Below are 19,000 nucleotides of genomic sequence, written 5' to 3'. Positions count from 1 at the left end.
AAGAGATCTGTGTATCTCATAATAAAGAGAGGCTGGTAGAAGCAAACCCCTCAAATTCACTGTGCTTGGGTTTGCTACATTTAGGCATTCTCCACCATGAAATAAAAATAATAGCTGTGGCTATTGGTTGAGAACACACAGGTTCAAAAATGTTGCCGAATAAAAACAGCAAACAAATACATTTGACACATTTCATAAAAATATATACAGAAATAATATAAGCACTTAAAACAATCAATGGTATTTGTTTCCTAGCTGGGCGCCCACTAAGCTATTTGCTTAGTGGGCTATTCTGCGTAGTGAAATCGCATCGCATGGCTTTTTGTGCCTTGCGATGTGTGCGATGCGATCTCAGTAGTTAATTTATTCACTGCACCCTGAGTGAAATCGCATCGCAGATGAGATCTCAGTAGTTCATATGGTAAAACATCTAAAACAGCACCACTCTCCACATCACCCCGAAGCACGGCGAGCGCAGTGGAACGCATCCTCTGACCTTTTCATACCCCCATCGGCATGGACTTGATTTTATATAGTGTGGCGAGCGCAGCGAGCCACTGAGCCTGAAGCGTGGCGAGCGTAAGCGCACTACTTTACATGTATTCCCCGTCCGCTCGCCACACTTCGGGCTCGGTGGCGCGCTGCGCTCGCCACACTATATAAAATCAACTCCACGCCAACGTGGATAGTGGGGTATGAAAAGGTCGGAGGATGCGTTCCGCCGCCCCTCGCGGGGCTCGCCACGCTTCGGGGTGACGTGGAGAGTGGTGGTTTATTACCATTTGAACTACTGAGATCTCATCTCACACCACAAAAAAGGGCCATGCGATGCAATTTCACTCAGGGTGCAGTGAATAAATTAACTAAATTACCTACTGAGCGTACGTAGGAAATCTGGGCGCCCTGCTAGGAAACAAGTACCCAATCAATAACTGTGCTGTCTTTCCTTAGGCTAACACCTTTTTCTACGTGTGCTCATTTGACTAAATCAAATTGCAGGGCTGCCATCGTAAATTATGGGGCCCGGGACTGGCAAACTAGGTAGGGCCATACTTTCCTTTTTCGAACACCTGGTTTCTGCAGCACTGGCCGCACTACTCAACCTCTACACTGCTTCAAGGGAAATGTGAACTTTTTTATGACAAATTATACATTATATACTCCAGTCCTGGGCTCCCTTTCTGTTTGGACCTGGAATCCCCTCAGCACCCCCCAATGGCTGCTCTGATATATATAATAAAAAGGCTAAGGTTGCTCCTCACCTATATGGAGGGAATTAGATTTTTGTGCCATAGTCACCAGGGCTAGCATTACGGTTACGTTGTTCCGTCACTTTGATGGGCCAGTAATTGGTAAGAAATCTATAAAATGGAAGCTTGTCGTAATTAAAATTCCTATTTAAAAGGAAATAGCAATATGTGTGTGCCATCTACATCAATCTCTGATAACATTAGAGTCTCTATTGTCTTTAATATAAACTAAACCCTGGCTTCCAGTAGGGGTTATAGTGCTTTGGCCGTTAAGAGTGATATTGCCACAGAGAAAAGTCTCCCTGTTGCTAGGAGACAAACGCCTTGCCCTGACATCCACCTGAGAGTTCCGCTCTCCTGCGTTTCCACTACCACAGAAATTGCCCAAGAAACCATGCCTGTCCGAGACTACATATTATAAATGCTGCTGGGAACCTTTGCAGGCTTTGAGACACTACATAAACCGCTCTATTCATAGACCTGCTGTTTCTGCCTTTTACGCCACAGTAATGAATTACCCTACAGCACCAGGAAACTAACTAAGGCACTTACTTGTGATCAGCTTAAGTGGTAACTATAACACTATAGGAGGTCCGATGAATGGAGATCTGCTTGCTGCTTTTGCTTACTGTACTAGCGGATAATTTGGACAGACTATACTGACTGTGGCAATCTCACTCTAATGGCAGAAGAACTATTAACTCCTACTGGGGATATTCAATTTTATTATAGTTGAAACTAGTTTCAGTTTCAAAACATTTGGGTTTGCGGAGTCGTCATTTGTTCTTTGGGATTACACCAGTAGGGACAAATTACTTTAATCTTCTATATAAATACACGTATCCAACCAATATTTTTAATTGTTTTCTAATTTTCCAGGTGCTGGATGTTAGCAGGGAAGGCAAAGAAGAAGTGTTCTATGGGCCTACACTACCTTTTGCCTCCAACGGGATAGCAACATGTTTTCTGCCTGCTCCTTACTTCACTTGTCCTAATTTGCAGACTTTGCAGGTTCCTCACCATAGGATCGGCACAATGTAAAGTGACTCGCCATAGAGACTGCAGAAACCGAATTTCTTCTATGGAAAAGGTGTATCTCAGTGGTAGGAACACAAATGTGGGTGCAATACATTTACTGCATTTTTAGATCTCCGCATTCACCCTTCCCGTGGGAAAAAAAACCCACTATTTGACGCCATCAGCATCAAAAATTAGATTGTAAGCTCTTCAGCGCAGGGAATCATTGTGCCTGAAACTTATGTATTACACAGCAAACACTGGACTGCACGTTTTTTTTATGTGGAATTATGGATCAGTAGGGAACAGTGAATGTGCAAAAATGCTAATATATCACTATCCCTAATGCCAATTATTTATAATCTACAGCACATGTGTAATTAGAACATACACTCCAAGCTAAAGCAGCCACTTATTTTCACAAAAAGTGCTCTCCAGTCTTGTTTCTGTAAATGTAGAAATATTTTTCGAACAAAGAAAAAAAGAAAGACAAAAAACCTCAAGGGCAATATATCATAAAACATATGCAACTGATCTGATGTATGTGATTAAAAAGGGAATGTCAAATTAAATGTATCTGTTAATTCATCATATTTGTAGATATTTTTCCATACTGTTCCATTGTGAGTTACTAAGTGGACTTTTGCATTGAAATTAATATTGAAGAAAATAAACAATCATACAGAAACTGTGATAACGAATTGTTAAACTATTACTGTACATTTGCAACCATTCACCTTTGCTGCTAACAGCACACCTAAGTGCATATAAATAAAGAATATTGAACACAAAGTGTATTCATGTACGATGTGTGTCTGCATATGTCTGTGATTGATCACTGTGATGTCATGTCCACAACAGGAGGTTTGCCTACACTCATACTTGTAAGGAAGCTAATTAGTGACAACTGGCAGGTACAGCTGGAGATATGGTCATGCAGAATACTAGAGGACAACAGAATAGATAAAGTTACGGCAGCAGTAATGTCACCTTAAGAGAAAAGTGAAATGAATAAATAAACAACCGATAAGCATTAGAACAGATATTCCTAATCCGTTTTTATAATTTTGGAGAGTTGCTCACAATTTAAAATATCAGCTTTAGTATCAAATAGGAAAAAAAAAATCTTCTATTCAAGTTAATAGAACTACTCCAGCTTGTCAAATAGTGCAAACGACAGCTTACATGCAATGTCAACATAAATAGAAAATAATGAAATTGACAAATTGCACTGTAAAATTCATCCGTCATATTTACATAGGAGCTTACAGTAGGACTCAAAATGCCAGAAAGTCAGTGAATCTTCTCGGAAAGAGGGATCATGTCTTTAGTGATGCTGCAGTTCCAAGAAAAGATTTTCTTTTTTTCAAAGAATCCAGCAAAAACCAGCACTATCACTGAATGGTATGGTTGAGCTTTAGTGCCAATTTGGACACCAGTAGAAGGCTAAAATCTCTCATTTTCTAGTATCCGCAGCTCATCTTGTCCTTGTTCATCCAAGTGAGACAGCAATCTTCTGTAAGCCTCCCTATGGAAGTACAAAAATACTTTTAAAAACATAAATGTCTTTTTTGACACAGACCCTGATGGCATAAAAGGATATACAGTACTAATGGATTCCTTTTTGTTTCATCTGATGTTTAGATGCTGACTTACCACTGTACTTTGTCAGCAATTTACTGTTGACTGAGGACAAGTTAAAACTCTTTCAAAAGTCTGAAAATGTTTTCTGAATATGTAAAAGATTACAATGAAGTAATTCACATTTTTAATATATAGATATGTAAAAAGGAAAGGACTTCCTTAATAATGTAGTAAAACAAAATAGCTGTTAGGCAAAAAGGGAATATAGAGACGACAACAGATTAATTCAGCTACAGAACATCTGTACATTGGTATAGATGTGTCGTCTTACAGCTAGCCTCAATACACCAGACAGCAGGAGATGCCTGGCTTCAGGGTATGCAATCATTAAGTCGACACTCAATTGGTCGACACATGAAAAATGTCAACGTGCTTTAGGTGGACTAAACCCTTTTAGATATGGGACTGAGCCTCGGTGCTGAGCGCGGCACATATCGCATGGCACACAAGTGATGCATCATTGAGCGATGTGCTCAGCAGTGTGCTGCTAGGCAAACAATGATCTAGCAGGATAGATCGCATTGTGCGGTCTAGCTCTGCGGCTGATGGTGACACCTGGAACTACACATCACCATCAGGCATACACATGGAGCGATCAGTGCTTAATTTGTAAGCTATCTAGTCAGATCTCTTAGAAATGGTGCTTAAAGCGCCCTGTGAGTATGCCCCAATGGATAGAAGTTTGACGCAAGCAAAAGGTCAACATGGAAAGAGGTAGAGATTACTTTTTTAGGATTATTTTTTAACCGACTTGTTCATACAGTATTTCACCATCCCAGTGGGCATAGAGGGAGAATTAAAAAAGAAAAAAAAGTGCAGAGCACAGTGAACCATTTAAGGGGACGCGGTACACTAATGCTGGCCACACATCAGACCAACTTTCCTCCAACCTTTCAACTAGTTGGTTGGATGGAATAAAAACCTGGTACTGGAGATGAGCAAATGGAATTTGTAACTAAGTCATTTGTTTCCCAAATCTGAAAATGGACAACAACTGTCACTCAGGCAATGTATCTGTTTGATTTAAACAATTTCACTGAATGTTTTTGTCCATTCTCCTGAGTTTGTGAGCAAATTGCTTATTGGCAGTTGCCCCCATACAGTACCAGATTTTCAGTCCAACCAACCCACTAGTTGGATGGTTGGAGGAAAGTTGGTCTGATGTGTGGCCAGCATTATACGATGTCCTTATTGACATAGGTTGACAAACACCCAAAAAAAAAAAAAAAAAAAAAACATTTGTGATGACCTTTTCTGTGTTGACCATTTTCACATGGACCTTTTGATTGTGTCAACCTAAAGCAGGTCAAATGATTGCTGTGTCAACCAATAGTGGTGCATCTATTGGCATCTATTGTCTGTCGGCCTAATGGCCGGTACCCTGGCTTGGGTAAGCAGACCGTTTCTACGAAACTCTCTTAGCATCTGAGGTCTCTTGTCAGAAATGAACAGCAGACTCAGCGGATTAAAATGATATGCGGCATGTCTATACTCTGCACTAGGAAGTGAGTGTTCTAAAAAAAAAAAAATCACTGTAGCATAGTATTTTGTGAAAAGACTCATTTTACTGGAAAAAGTTGCAGGAAAAGACGCTCGGCACTACTAGGTGACACCATCGCACGGGCATGACTAGGAGGGCTGCTTAGCGTGCAAGGACACTAGATGTAGGTGGAGACATCTTTATGAGAAATTGAAATATACTATATTTTGCACACCAGAGGATGAACATACATTTGAGTTTTAAATTATAAATACAGTATGCATAATGCATTACAACAAGCCATTAATACAGGTACATATCACCATAACAAGTATAGAAGATGGCATACTTTATAGTATTTTCTATAAACGACTTCAATGAAAATGTCAAACTTTTTTCTTTACTAAAATTGCTAAATTATAACTTTTTAATATTTGCGTATGTGTGGGATCGCAATCCCAAATTTGCTGTCAGTTACAGGTCGAATGGCCAGCCATGGCACAAGGTGCTGTTGCATATGTCCCATTTGTGGAATTAACACCTCTTCTCCCCTCAGGGGAAAGGGATTAGAAGTATTCTGCAAATGCTCTCTGCACTCAGAAAGTAGTGTATAAGTGTGTAGTAGTGTATAAATATCAAAGCATTATAGGAACAACGTGCAGTCACCTTCCTCGGTACTTGTGTAGTTTCACGGTGCCACCATGGAGCCGTGCTACTTCCGGGTTCTACGCTCGCCACAACTATCTAAAATAAACTAACTTAACTCCATGCCAACATGGAAAGTTCATACCCCCACTATCCATGTTGGCATAGAGTTGATTTTAGATAGCGTGGCAAGCCCACAGCGTGGGCGAGGACTCAGACGCCAGCGCTGTGAAACTACACAAGTACCCCTTCATCCATGCTATCGGGATGCAGTTAAAATCCCGGCGGTCGGGATCCCGGCGTTCAGAATCCCGACCGCCGAAATGCCGACACATTCTCCCTCCTGGGGTGTCCACGACACCCCTGGAGGGAGAATAAATTAGTGTGCCGAGCGTAGCGAGGCACTGGGCCCGCTGCGTGGCGAGCGCAGCGAGCCCGCAAGGGGGGGGGGGCGATCCACGTCCCCCCCTTGTCGGCATTTCGGCTGTCGGGATTCCGGCGTCGGGATTCTGAACGCCGGGATCCCGACCGCCGGGATTCAATACTGAATCCATGCTATCAATGATGAACAGTAAATTGTGGAATCTTTTAAATTGTTGGAACAAACTCACTCACCAACCCGCATCATCTACATCAGGGCTGGGCAACACCGGCCCTCCAGGTGTTGAAGAACTACACATCCCAGCATGCCTTGCATCAGTTTCAGCATGGTCACATAGCAAAACTAATGCAAAGCATCCTGGGATGTGTAGTTCATTAACATCTGGAGGGCCGGTGTTGCCCAGCCCTGCTCTACATACATCCAGTATCTTAATTACCCTACCCTGTCTCGGACTGATGCAAATTTTCTTGACCAGTCCATTCTCTTGCAGGATGTCAAAACAGGTGTTTTCTGCGTTTCCTTTTACAAGGAATTTAAGGATAATCTAAAGCAGGGGTGTCAAACACAAGGCCCGCGGGCCAAATCCGGCCCGCCAGACCTCTTCATGTGGCCCGCGCAGCCGCCGCAAGCCTTCACCTTTTATTCTCGATTTTTTTTTTTAAACAAGAAAGCCGCCTCTTCAGCGCATGCGCGGCAGCCTACAAGCCAGAGAACGTCTGCCCTCTAGCGCAGTGCCGCCGGTCGTCAACACCTCCTCTGCTCCCACCTGCTGTATAGGAGCCAGAGAGAGGAAAGAGCAGGTCCGTCGTGGTGAATGGTGCTGCTGCTGCTGTGCGCTTCAGGTCACTTACTGCTGAGTGTGCACTGCACAGTGACCGGGAGCACGCTGCCCCCCACTCCTGGATAGATAGTGCGAGGAGCGATACTCACAGGAGGGAGGGGAAAATGCGCCTGTGTGAGAGCACAGAGCGGGTAAGTGTCAAACTCTCTGCTTATGTGTGTGTGTGTGCACTGGCACATTGCAGCACATCATTAATTGCTGTGTCCCATGATAATAAGCAGGACATATGCCCTAAGACTGAGTGCTGCCCCCCTGTGCAGGCAGCGTGTGCCCTAATGCACTGCAGTTCACAGCAATAGCAGGAGGGAAATGCTACTGCTGAGTATACAATAATTGAATGCAGTGACAATAATTTATGATAATAAAGAGTGGACACATAGTCCTACAGATACAACCGGCCCTTTGAGGGTGACCAAACTGCTGATGCGGCCCCCGATGAATTTGAGTTTGACACCCCTGATCTAAAGATTTCTTTAAAAAAATCTTTACATGTGCATATTATGGTTTTCCCAAGCTTCCCTAGTTGTTTTTTGATTTCCCCTTCTTTAAATGTTATATATATTTCATTTATTCAATGTGATTAGTCATAACAGATGTTGTCATGCTGTTTATTAGTTTTTTTTGTGTGCACTGTTACTATTGCTGCTCTCCTTCACACTATATAATCATGTCATAATATATAGGACTTCTTTTTGAATAAAAAATACAGTCTCACCATCACTATGTATGCTACACACTACTGGACAACAACAGGTATTCACAGTGCCATTTCGTGACCAAGGTCCTTATTCTGGTCGATGCGGTCCGTTCCGAATTCTTTCGGAGTGCGATTTTTAGCCGTCTGCGCATGCGTAGGCAACGCTATGCACATGTGCCACGCATGGTCTCCGTACTCGTTCTCACTAATACCGTACAGAAATGTCCACCGAATTGAATCGGGAAATATGGGCGTTTTTGGGCGTCAATCGGACTTACACAAGGGCGTGGTTTCAAAGTGGGAAAAACTGGGCGTAAATATGGGCGTACACGAGGGAGTGCACTAACTGTGGTAGACGTGCATTCGGACAGCACACAGACTGCAAACGAACCAACACGCATGAAATATGCGGTCTTCATAAGCAAGTTTCACTTTGCGGAGACCACTTGTTCTTGTGCTAGGCATTCGGTTCGCCCAATTAGTACGCCCGCACCTAAAACACTGTCAGCTGAACACAATACAATCCACTCCTCTACTCTCTTGTGAAGCCACCTGCTGTGTTCCCAATGATTCTGCTGAGGCAGAAGATGGCCCAGCTGTAGATGGCCCAGCAGCCTGGTCACCTCCCAATGGCTGGTCTCTGGACATTGGTGATGGAGTCCAGCTGAGCTAGGAGGAGCTGATGCTCTTGTTCTCCCTCTGATTGTGAACCAGACCTGTTTGCAGCACACATAAAACCTAGGTAAAGGGGTAACAATGAATGAATAGCACTTCACATGATGTAAGGGTTAATCTAAAGAGGTACTAATGTGTTTAAGTATCAATTAGGATTTAATTGATGACAATTACAAACAATCCATTTTTTATGAGGTTGCCTAATTGCATAAGTGTGTCATGTGTCAGATGTATGACTTCAGATAACAGTCGTGAGTTTTGCGGACATACCCCGCATCGGTGCGTACGGGCAGCTTCCCGTCCGTTCTGACGCTGTAAGACCTGCAGAATCTTTGTGTGGCCACCACACACGCACGGTTTGGATGTAGTCCGAAAACACACCCTCTTCTTAGAGAGTGAGTCCCTCTGAATGCGGAGGACCTGTGGGCGTTTGTTCTTACAATGTCCGCACAGCGTAAAGAATTTGGAACGGACCGCACCAACCAGAATAACCTCCCAAGTGTCATTTCAGTTTGTAGTCACACGTGTGCGACACTGCACTGCATAGAAAGAAGACGGATATAAGACTGCACAAGCTCACCTGGATGCTGCATTCCTCCCCAGCCCACGTTTGTGCTCCGACTCTTTTAGGCTGTGGCTTATTGTGGGAATCAGACTGACAACAAGTGACTTGTCTATAATGGCAATGATCTCCAAAATGGCAAATATCTGATGGTCATACACCCCACTGTTTTCTTGAATGAACTGCCTGCATACAAATAATAAAAAAAAAAGTGTGCAAAAACTATAAAACAGATCAGATAGTCAGGTGTTCAGCAGTTTTAAATTGCACAAATAAACCTTAATACTGCTCATAAGACAATATGTAGGTGAATATCGCACTTGTGTAAAAATCCTTTCCAGTGAGTTTAAGTTTCAATATGATTTATCTAGCGGACTTCTAAATTGATGCATTTATATAAATATTTGTACATTTTCTTTTATACTCTAAATGAGCTTCTACAAATCAGCAGTTAATAAACAGGAATTCATTGGAAGCACAATCATTCAATGTGGTCTTCCTAGATAAGTCCTCCTCTTATATGTGGGTGCTAATATATGCCCCGTATAACTACAGTACTTTACTTTCTGATCAGTTATTTGAACTCTGGGAAATAGGACGTCAGGTATTGGAGAGGCAGCAGAAAGGACCACTGAAAAATGGTCTGCTGTGTCTAAACAAACTTATTGTCTTTCACAGATTCACTTTACCCAAACATAACATATATTTAAAAAAATATATATATTTTTACATTTACTTTCTGCACACACAGCAAATACAAAAAACTTGATGTGGCCTAAAAGTGCATATAGTTTATATATTCACTAATATTTTTCTATTAACCCAAAAGGCGTGCGCACTTTCAGCAAGAAGTTATGATCGAGATAGTTCTCTTCTAGTGTCATGAGTGGCAGGCTTTTGTCCCTTTGTTTCAGGTCTGCATACAAGAATTTACCGTAAAATAGATGTGAGACGGATTCCAGCTTCTCCATGTGGTACAGCTTGGCAGCTTTCCACCATGTGCTGCAGGACATCTGTAGAAAGCTTCTTTACTGAGAGACCAAAACAGAATTGATTGGCAACTGTACACACACACACACACAGCTTGACTAAGGGTAGTATTCAATGAGGGTGATTTGCCATGTTCAACGGCGAATGTGTGCCATTTTCATGCTCTAAGGTGAATCTTTTTACTGAAAAAGTGTTTCACCCTATTCAACATGCAATATTCGCGGATGGCAAACAGTGAATGATGGAAAATTCACCGTCTGATAGTCTCCGCAATTCTCTGTGGTTTTTCAATGTGATTCGCTGTGAGTGTATTCAAATGATCAGATGGCGAATTGCTTTCTAAGTGATTTTCGCCGTGTGTCACAGTGTAGCAATCGCCATCTTTTTATGGTGAACTGGAATGTGAACTTTTAAAATAAAGTTTTTTTTTTTTAAATTTGGTGTAAAAAAAAAAAAAAATCAGGAATTTTATTATGTGAAGGGGCATGCTATTTTTATTCATGTGTTTACAGCACATGAATATATATTTAATTTAAACATTTTTTTTTTACACAGCCAGCAGGGGGCCGAGAGCCGCTCATTAGATATTCATATATTCACTGATCCCAATCATTACATATACACGATTGGGAGCAGTGCAAGCGGCTCCCTACCTGCGTGCCCTGCTAACTCACCTGGGGGGCCCTCCTCTCCCCCACATACATTCTGGGGCAGGCAGGGAGACTTCCATCTCCCTGCGGCATCTGCAGGGGTTAAGAATCGCTGTCAGGGGCAGCCATTGAATATGGTGACAGCGAGGGCTGGCAGCGAAGTCTCCAGCCCTCCGGAACACGGCGACTGCAGCGAATCCTAAACCGGATTCGCTGCACATGCCGAGTATTCACATTGAATACTGCCCTAAGAGTTGGATGCAAGTTCATTTCTTTTGCATTACTGTACATACACAATTCATGCAACAGTTTTTTTTTTTTTATCAATTAACAAATTGCATAGTGGATGAACAAAAGATAAATCAAATCAATATTTGGTGTGACCGCCCTTTGCCTTAAAAACAGCATCAATAATTCTAAGTACACTATACAAACAGTGAAGGAATTCGTCAGGGAGCTTGTTTCAAAGATCTTGGAAAACTAACCACAGATCTTCTATGGAAGTTAGTTTACTCAAACACCTTGGTCTCTTCATGATATCCGAGATGGACTACTGTAAATGCAGTTGAGATCTGAGCTCTGGACATATGCTGTATGTTTGGGGTCGTTGCTCTGCTGCAGAATAAATTTGGAGACAGTCAGATGCCTCCCTGAAGGTACTGCATAATGGATAGTTCTGTATTTCTCAGCAAGGACGACACTATTAATCCTGCTGAAATCCCCACCTCCATATGCAGACATGCAGCCCCAACCAAACTTGCAAGACCCCTTCTACATGCTTTACTGTTGCCTGCACTCATTGTTCCAGTCTATAGCCCTTTGGAACACACATTGCCTTCTGTTACAGCTACATTTCTTCAGTCCAGAGGTACCTGCATTTTTCTGCACCACAGTTCCTAGGTGTTGATGCACAGATGAGTAGCTTGGCTTTGTTTGGCCAAAAATCTTCCATGAAGACCACTTCTGGCTAGACTTCTCCAAACAGATGGGTTTACCTTGGTTCTACTGGTTTCGGCCAGTTCTGAGCTAATGGCACTGCTGGACATCTTCCAATTTCAAAGGGAGTAAGCATGATTGGTCTATTATCTGATGAACTGTGGTCCTCAAATATTTTTTTTTTTTTACACAGCACATCTTGATATCCCAGTCTGCTTTTAAATCTTTGCCTGGGAGAGACCTTGCTGATGCAGTATGCCTTCCACACCCTCATCTTGTAGTAGAGTTTGGTTGTTCCTCTCCCATTTTAAGCTTCCTACACTGTTTTAGTTCATGACTGTTTCAAGCTATATATGCAAATGATTGCTATCAACAGTTTGGTATGATAGGTTAGTCAAACACTGGAGTATAACAACTAAATTCCTGACTTTGTGCAAGAGTAGATAGAAGAATTTATGCTATTTTAAAAAGGCAACATATGGTCATACCAAAGATAACCCATCATTTTAAACGAACTATGAACTCCAAAAAAACCGTAACCAGCGCAAAATTGTGGAATGGCGTTTTTTTTTTTTTTACCTCACATTGAATTATTTCCTGATTCCCCAGAATATTATACGGTATAGTAAATGGTACCATTAAAAAGTACAACTTGTCCCGCAAAAAAAAGCCCTCATGTGTCTATATAGCCGGAAAATTAAAAAAGTTACGCTTATTTGAACGCGAGGAGGAAAAAAAAAAAAAAGTTAACAAAAAAGGCCTCGTCGGGAAGGGGTTAAAAAGAGAAAGAAAAAAAAAGTTTTTTTAAAGAAAACAAAAAAATAAATAAAAAAAATAGCATAAAAACGTTATCTATAGGTATATATAAATGGAGGTAGCTTAACTTATTAGGAGGTAGGTAGGCAGCAACCATATATATTTATATTTATATATTTATTCCAGAATCAGCATCACTCCGGGACTCCATTTATATAGTTAAAGTGAAGTTTATTTGTCTCAGGCGTTTTAAGCTCGAAACGCCGTAGACAAATAAACTTCACTTTAAACAATATAAAGATTTTTAAAGGGATATATAATTTAAGTTTATTTTTTTTTATCAATTTACAGTTTGCAATATATAGACACACAAACAAACAAACATGACCACATTTTCCTCTAAATATTTGGATAGTAAGTCAACGGTGCTTTCCACAACTTAAACATACAAACTTTGCAGAAAGGATCTATCTTTTGGTATTTGTAAGGTTTATTGCGCTTACCTTGAGGCTCATTCACCAATAGCAGGCACTTCAGGACAGAAGGAAGAAGGGACTCATCGGCCACATCAATGATTTTGCTTTTTTGAAAAACTTCAAGAATGAAAGACAGAATTATGGCCAAACGTGGTGGTGGGGAGTGACCTTTGAACTGCAAGTAGCTGTCACTGGTAAAAACAAAACATTTAAATAATGTAATAAGGTGAAACTAAGATATGTTATTGTTTGCACAAGACAATAATTCTTTTTTTTTGGAGCAAACAAAAATTAAATTTAATATCACCAACTCCTCCCACACATACATGAGCTCACCTTATAACTTGCATTACAATTTTCCTGAGGTTGGCTGTGTGCACACTTTGAACAGAATCACATACAGCTAGTAGGACAGGGTGGCTTCCCGTCAAAGAGGGAGATGGTGCATTCGGAAGAAACCTCCCAAAATATTGCTGAATAGTTGTGATCAGCTGCTGCTTTATGTAAGCAGCTTGTGCTTGAGATTGTCGAGATATAATAGACAGGCCCTTAAATTAAAAACAAATTTTCAAGTTAGATTTGCCTAATTAATGTTTAAACAATGTTTATTGGCATTCAAAGTATACAATATCAATGAAAAAGATCTTCTATACAGACATTACAGGTTGAGTATCCCGTATCCAAAATGCTTGGGACCAGGAGAATTTTGGATAACGGATTATTCCGTATTTTGGAATATTTTAATATTTCAATGATGTATTTTGAAGTATCTTGCATTTATGCTGTATAAACACATAAAATAAACACAAATATATTTTATTACCACATAAAATACACACAAATATATTTTATTTGTTCAAAAAAAGGGGATTTTGGTCCTACCTGTAAAATCCTTTTTTCTGAATCCATGGTGGACACTGGGACAGTGGGGTGTGGGGTGTGGGTGGAGCTTCAGCTACAGGCACCAAGTAGAATAGAGTTCTTTGAGTGCAGCCCAGGCTCCTCCTCCTCCACGCCCCTACAGGCTTCAGTTTGTTCACAGCTTACCCGCAAGGTACAGGAAAAGGAAGAGAAACAGGAAAGAAACCCGCAACCCGAAGGAAGAATAAGTTTCAGGAAGGTGTAAGCCGTCCCCCATTACTGTAGATCAGTGTGCGAGGGCGGGCGCCCAGTGTCCACCATGGATTCAGAAAAAAGGATTTTACAGGTAGGACCAAAATCCCCTTTTTTCGTTCATGCCAATGGTGGTCACTGGGACAGTGGGACGTCCCAAAGCTGTCCCTTTTACGGGAGGGAACGCACCTGAGCTGCACTGATGACGCGTTGCCCAAAAGCAGCATCTGCCCTGGCGAACGTGTCAAATTGGTAAAATTTTTAGAAAAGTGTGCGGAGAGGACCAAGTGGCCGCGCGACACAACTGCTCTGCAGAGGCTCCCTGATGAGCCGCCCAAGAGGCCGCTACCGAACGCATGGAGTGGGCTCTAATAGAAGATGGGACTGGCTTATTGGAAGACACATAAGCCTGCTTTATAGTTAACCGTAACCATCGAGCCAGTGTCTGCTTCGTTGCAGGCCAGCCTCTCTTGTTTGCATCATAGAGCACGAACAGGGCCTCTGTCTTGTGAATTGATTGAGTCCTAGTAACGTAAACCTTTAAAGCTCTTGTAACATCCAAAGAGTGTAACTCTGGGGAGTCCTCCAACTGGGAAAAAGCAGGAACAACAATATCCTGGTTCATGTGAAAACTGGAAATAACTTTGGGTAGGAACTCCTTTCTAGTTCTTAAAACTGCCCTGTCCGGGTGAAACACCAGATATGGAGAGACACTGGACAAGGCTGACAGGTCCGAAACCCTTCTGGCTGAGGAAATAGCCAGCAGGAACACTGTTTTCCACGTTAGCCATCTGAGCTCTGAGGATTCTAGAGGCTCAACCGGTGATCCTTGCAGTGCTGAGAGCACCAATGTGAGGTCCCAAGGTTGGATTGGGGGTACAAAAGGAGGCTGTATGTGAAGGACCCCTTGCAAAAAGGTCTGTATAGCCATCCTCTTTGCTAACTTCCGCTGAAACAAAATAGAGAGCGCGGAAACTTGGACCTTTAAGGAGGACAACCTTAGGCCTAAATCCAGGCCTGCCTGCAAGAAGGCCAGGATCCTGGAAAGCCGAAACTCCCTAGGCGGGAGGCTCTTCTTTGCACACCAGGTGAAAAAGGCATTCCAGATTCGATAGTAGATCCGGGAAGAAGCAGGTTTCCTTGCTGCTATCATGGTCTTTATGACTGGTAATGAAAAACCCTTTTCTCTTAAAACTTCCGTTTCAAGAGCCACGCCGTCAAAGCTAGCCTGTCTAGATTCGGATGAAGGCATGGTCCTTGTACTAGCAAGTCCGGACGAGCTGGCAGCCGCCAAGGTGGCTGCAGAGACATCTCCCGAAGGTCCGTGTACCAGGCTCTTCGGGGCCAGTCTGGAGCCAGGAGGATTGCTGTGGTCCCCTCTTGTTTGAGGCGCCTGAGGACTCTTGGTAGCAGAGCCACTGGAGGGAAGATGTAGACCAGGGAGAATGGCCATGGAGCTGACAGGGCATCCACCAGGTATGCTTGTGGGTCCCTGGAGCGAGCCCCGTAGCAGGGTAACTTTTTGTTTACGCTTGAGGCCATTAGGTCTATTTGCGGGAGTCCCCATCTGTTGACTAGCTCCTGAAACACGTCCTCGTGGAGCCCCCATTCGCCTGACTGCACCTCCTGGCGGCTCAAAGTCGGCCTCCCAGTTTTGAACCCCTGGGATGTGAACCGCTGACAAAGCTGATGTTCTGCCCACTGCAGTCTCAATGTTACCTCCTTCATGGCTGCTAAGCTCCTGGTCCCCCCCTGGTGGTTGACGTATGCCACCGCCGTGGCATTGTCCGATTGTATTTTCACCGGTTTGGAGTGGACCAGAGGGCCTGCCGATTTGAGGGCTAGCAGGATGGCTCTTAGCTCGAGTATGTTTATTGGGAGTAGCGCCTCCTCCCTTGACCATCGGCCTTGGAAGGAATGTTCTTACAGAACAGCTCCCCACCCTTGGAGGCTGGCGTCCGTTGTCAACGTTACCCATTGAGGGATGACAAACTGGTGCCCTTTTTGAAGGTTTAGAGGACTGAGCCACCACGTGAGCGACAGACGGGTCTGCCTGGACAGAACAAAGGTCTGCGATTTCAGACTTGGCTGGGAACGGTTCCAGTGACGCAGCATTTCCCTCTGCAGGGGCCTGGAATGGAACTGCGCAAATTCCGCCATGTCGTAACAAGAGACCATCTTGCCTAGGACCTTCATGCATAGGTGCACAGAGACTCTGTGTTGTTTCAGGAAGAACTTCAGGAGGTCTCTGAGGGGTATCCACTTGTCCTCTGGCAGGTAAACCCTGAGGGTTTTTGTGTCTATCAAGGCTCCTAGATGCACCATCCGCTGTGATGGGGTTGTTGAGGATTTTTTCCAATTTATGAGCCAGCCGTGGGTCTGCAGAAGGGATACCGTTAGCTCCAGATGCCTCTGGAGTGTCTGGGCGGATTGTGCCAATATCAAGAGGTTGTCTAGATATGGTAGCAGACGAATGCCCTGAGGCCTTAGGGCCGCCGCCATGGTGGCCATAATCTTTGTGAAGATTCGTGGCGCGGTCGACAGCCCGAAGGGGAGGGCTATGAACTGGTAGTGGTTGCTTCTGACTGCAAACCTGAGGTAGCACTGGTTGTCCGATCGAATTGGCACATGGAGGTAGGCATCCTGGATGTCCAGGGATGCCATGAAGTCCTCCGGTTCCAGAGCTTGCAGGATAGACCTGAGGGACTCCATCCTGAACTTGGGGACGCAGAGATGTTTGTTCAGGCCCTTCAAATTGAGGATGGGTCGGTATGATCCGTCCGGCTTTGTCACCAGGAACAGGCTTGAGTAGAAACCTGCTCCTCGCTGAGAAAGTGGGACAGGTATTATGACCCCTGCCGCTAGCAGCGTGCGAATGGAGCTGGTCAGAGCAGCCGCTCTGTCCTTCTCCCGGGGCATGCTTGTTGTGAAAAACCGAGATGGCGGATGCCCCTGAAAGGAGAGGGAATAACCCTGGGCCACTATGGTGTTTACCCACCTGTCGGTGGTAGTGGCTTGCCAAACCCCGGCAAATGACAACAGGCGACCGCCCACCTGATGTGGTTGGTGGGCCGCCTGATCCTCATGTTGAGGGCTTGTCGGGATGTTTTGGGGCCTGACGGCGACCCGCCCAGGACTGCTTGGTCTTGGGAGCGGATGGACGCCTTGTGGAGGCCTGAGCCCTTGAGGAAGGCTGGCCTCTGGGTCTCCTCTGGGTCTCCCCTGTGGGCGGAAGGTCCGAAAGGACTGAGATCTGGGTTTAGCCGGTGCCGAAGGCAGAAAGGCTGTTTTGGACGTTGCAATGGTGGCTACAATCTTGTCCAGCTCAGAGCCGAACAGTACCTCCCCTGAGAATGGAAGGGCCTCTAATGCTTTTTTGGAATCAGAGTCTGCGTTCCAAGTACGCAACCACAGTGCACGCCGGGCAGCAATTGAAGATGCTGATATTTTTGAGGAGAGAGCCGCGGCATCTATCGCTGCCTCTTCCAGGTATGTGGCCCCTTCCCTGATGAGGTCCACTGTTGATAATAATTCTGAGCGACGTGTACCTGAGGTAATCTGCTCTTGCAGAGAGTCAGCCCAAGTTGCAATTGCTTTTGCCACCCAGGCTGAGGCCATGGCTGGTCTTGCTGACACGCCAGCATTAGAAAACACTGATTTTAGGCAGTGTTCAATTTTCCTATCAGTAGGATCCTTAAGAGAAGCCACTGTAGGAATGGGAAGGGTAGTAGCTTTAACCAGGCGGGCTACATGAGCATCAACCTGTGGAGGCTCCTCCCATTTCTTACGGTCCGCTGGAGCGAACGGGAAGAAGGGAAGAAGGAAATCAGGCGTTTAGACACTAAAAACTTTTTGTTAGGGTGTTGCCACGCCTCAGATAAGACCTCTTCTAAGTCTGAGTTTGAGGGAAAAAGAGCCAACTCCTTTTTAAAAAGAAGTGTGTCAGGTGTTGTGGTCTGGGTGTCCTGTATATTGAGAGACATCCTAACAGCCTTAACTAAGGAGTCTACTCTGGACTGGGTCATCCTTTCTTCCTTATCAGGTTCGAAAGGGGACCAACCGAGGTTGGTGTGGAGCGCTTACCAGGGGTGGTTTTAATCAAATAGCTGCTGCTTAAGAGAGTAGTCAGCTCCCAAATAGAAAAAGGCAATTTAAATAAAAAGTATAGCAGCGCTAGTTTTACAATGTAGAAAATTTATTACACAATAAAAACAAGAATAAAAATACATTAAATGAACCAATTGGTAAAAAACAATGACAAGGTATATAATGAGACTGGACCCAGTTATATTCACCAATACTGAATGATGTTGAAACCTGCTCTGATCCAGAGAGATGGGGGGGGGGGGGGGGGGGGGGGGGGGGAGTCCTTTACGGCCACTTGAATGGTATCCTGTAGCGGAGATGTTGGAGTAGACTACAACCGATGGCAAGTATGGAATTATTCGTGCAAATAATTAACCTAGGTTAATATTTAGAGCGCTTATGTATGAGTGGTTATCTTAGTCAGCTGCTGCTTACGGGGGTGGTCAGTTCCCCAAATATATAGAAAAACAGAAAAAACAAGGTTTAAGCAGCGCTTTCATACAATAATTGCAAGTGTATGCATCAATCTAGTCGTAAAAAAATTTAATAAAACGATACACATAAAATTACAATAATAATAAAAACAGTAGAATTAATAGGACCACTGATAAGAGTATAGTCACCACCGATGTTGGAAAACCTGCACTGATCTTGACAGCAAATGTCCAATGGAAAATGCACGTGCAATTACGTGCAATCACATCCAAAACAGAGCCAAAACCATACTGTGTGAATCAGACCAACAACCCATGGACATCAGAGGATTCATAAACTGTAACACGGACTATGTGATCTATCTT

General features: G+C 43.7%; 2 protein-coding genes across 6 annotated transcripts in view; one reads left to right on the top strand and one right to left on the bottom strand.

The window, feature by feature from the left end:
• KLHL32 (kelch like family member 32) overlaps nt 1-3,059 on the top strand; it is a 229,253-nt gene extending 226,194 nt beyond the window's left edge. For all 5 annotated transcript variants that reach the window (XM_083177009.1, XM_083177011.1, XM_083177013.1 and 2 more), the window contains one exon: nt 2,130-3,059. In XM_083177009.1, the coding sequence (XP_083033135.1) occupies nt 2,130-2,291 (162 nt within the window). In that variant the 3' untranslated portion in view covers nt 2,292-3,059. The remainder of the gene's footprint in view (nt 1-2,129) is intronic.
• A 251-nt stretch (nt 3,060-3,310) lies between these two features.
• The window catches only part of MMS22L (MMS22 like, DNA repair protein), a 171,964-nt gene continuing 156,274 nt past the window's right edge, over nt 3,311-19,000 (bottom strand). The window contains exons 20-24 of the mRNA XM_083177008.1: nt 13,338-13,549; nt 13,029-13,192; nt 10,128-10,224; nt 9,212-9,379; nt 3,311-3,795 (exon numbers count right to left, since the gene is read on the bottom strand). Of these exons, the coding sequence (XP_083033134.1) occupies nt 3,714-3,795; nt 9,212-9,379; nt 10,128-10,224; nt 13,029-13,192; nt 13,338-13,549 (723 nt within the window). The 3' untranslated portion in view covers nt 3,311-3,713. The remainder of the gene's footprint in view (nt 3,796-9,211; nt 9,380-10,127; nt 10,225-13,028; nt 13,193-13,337; nt 13,550-19,000) is intronic.

Source organism: Crinia signifera, chromosome 3, assembly GCF_055691185.1.
Source record: "Crinia signifera chromosome 3, ASM5569118v1, whole genome shotgun sequence".
In the NCBI taxonomy this organism is placed as follows: Eukaryota; Metazoa; Chordata; class Amphibia; order Anura; family Myobatrachidae; genus Crinia; species Crinia signifera.
Note: the sequence above shows the minus strand (reverse complement) of the source record. Positions and strands in the feature narration are given on the sequence as shown.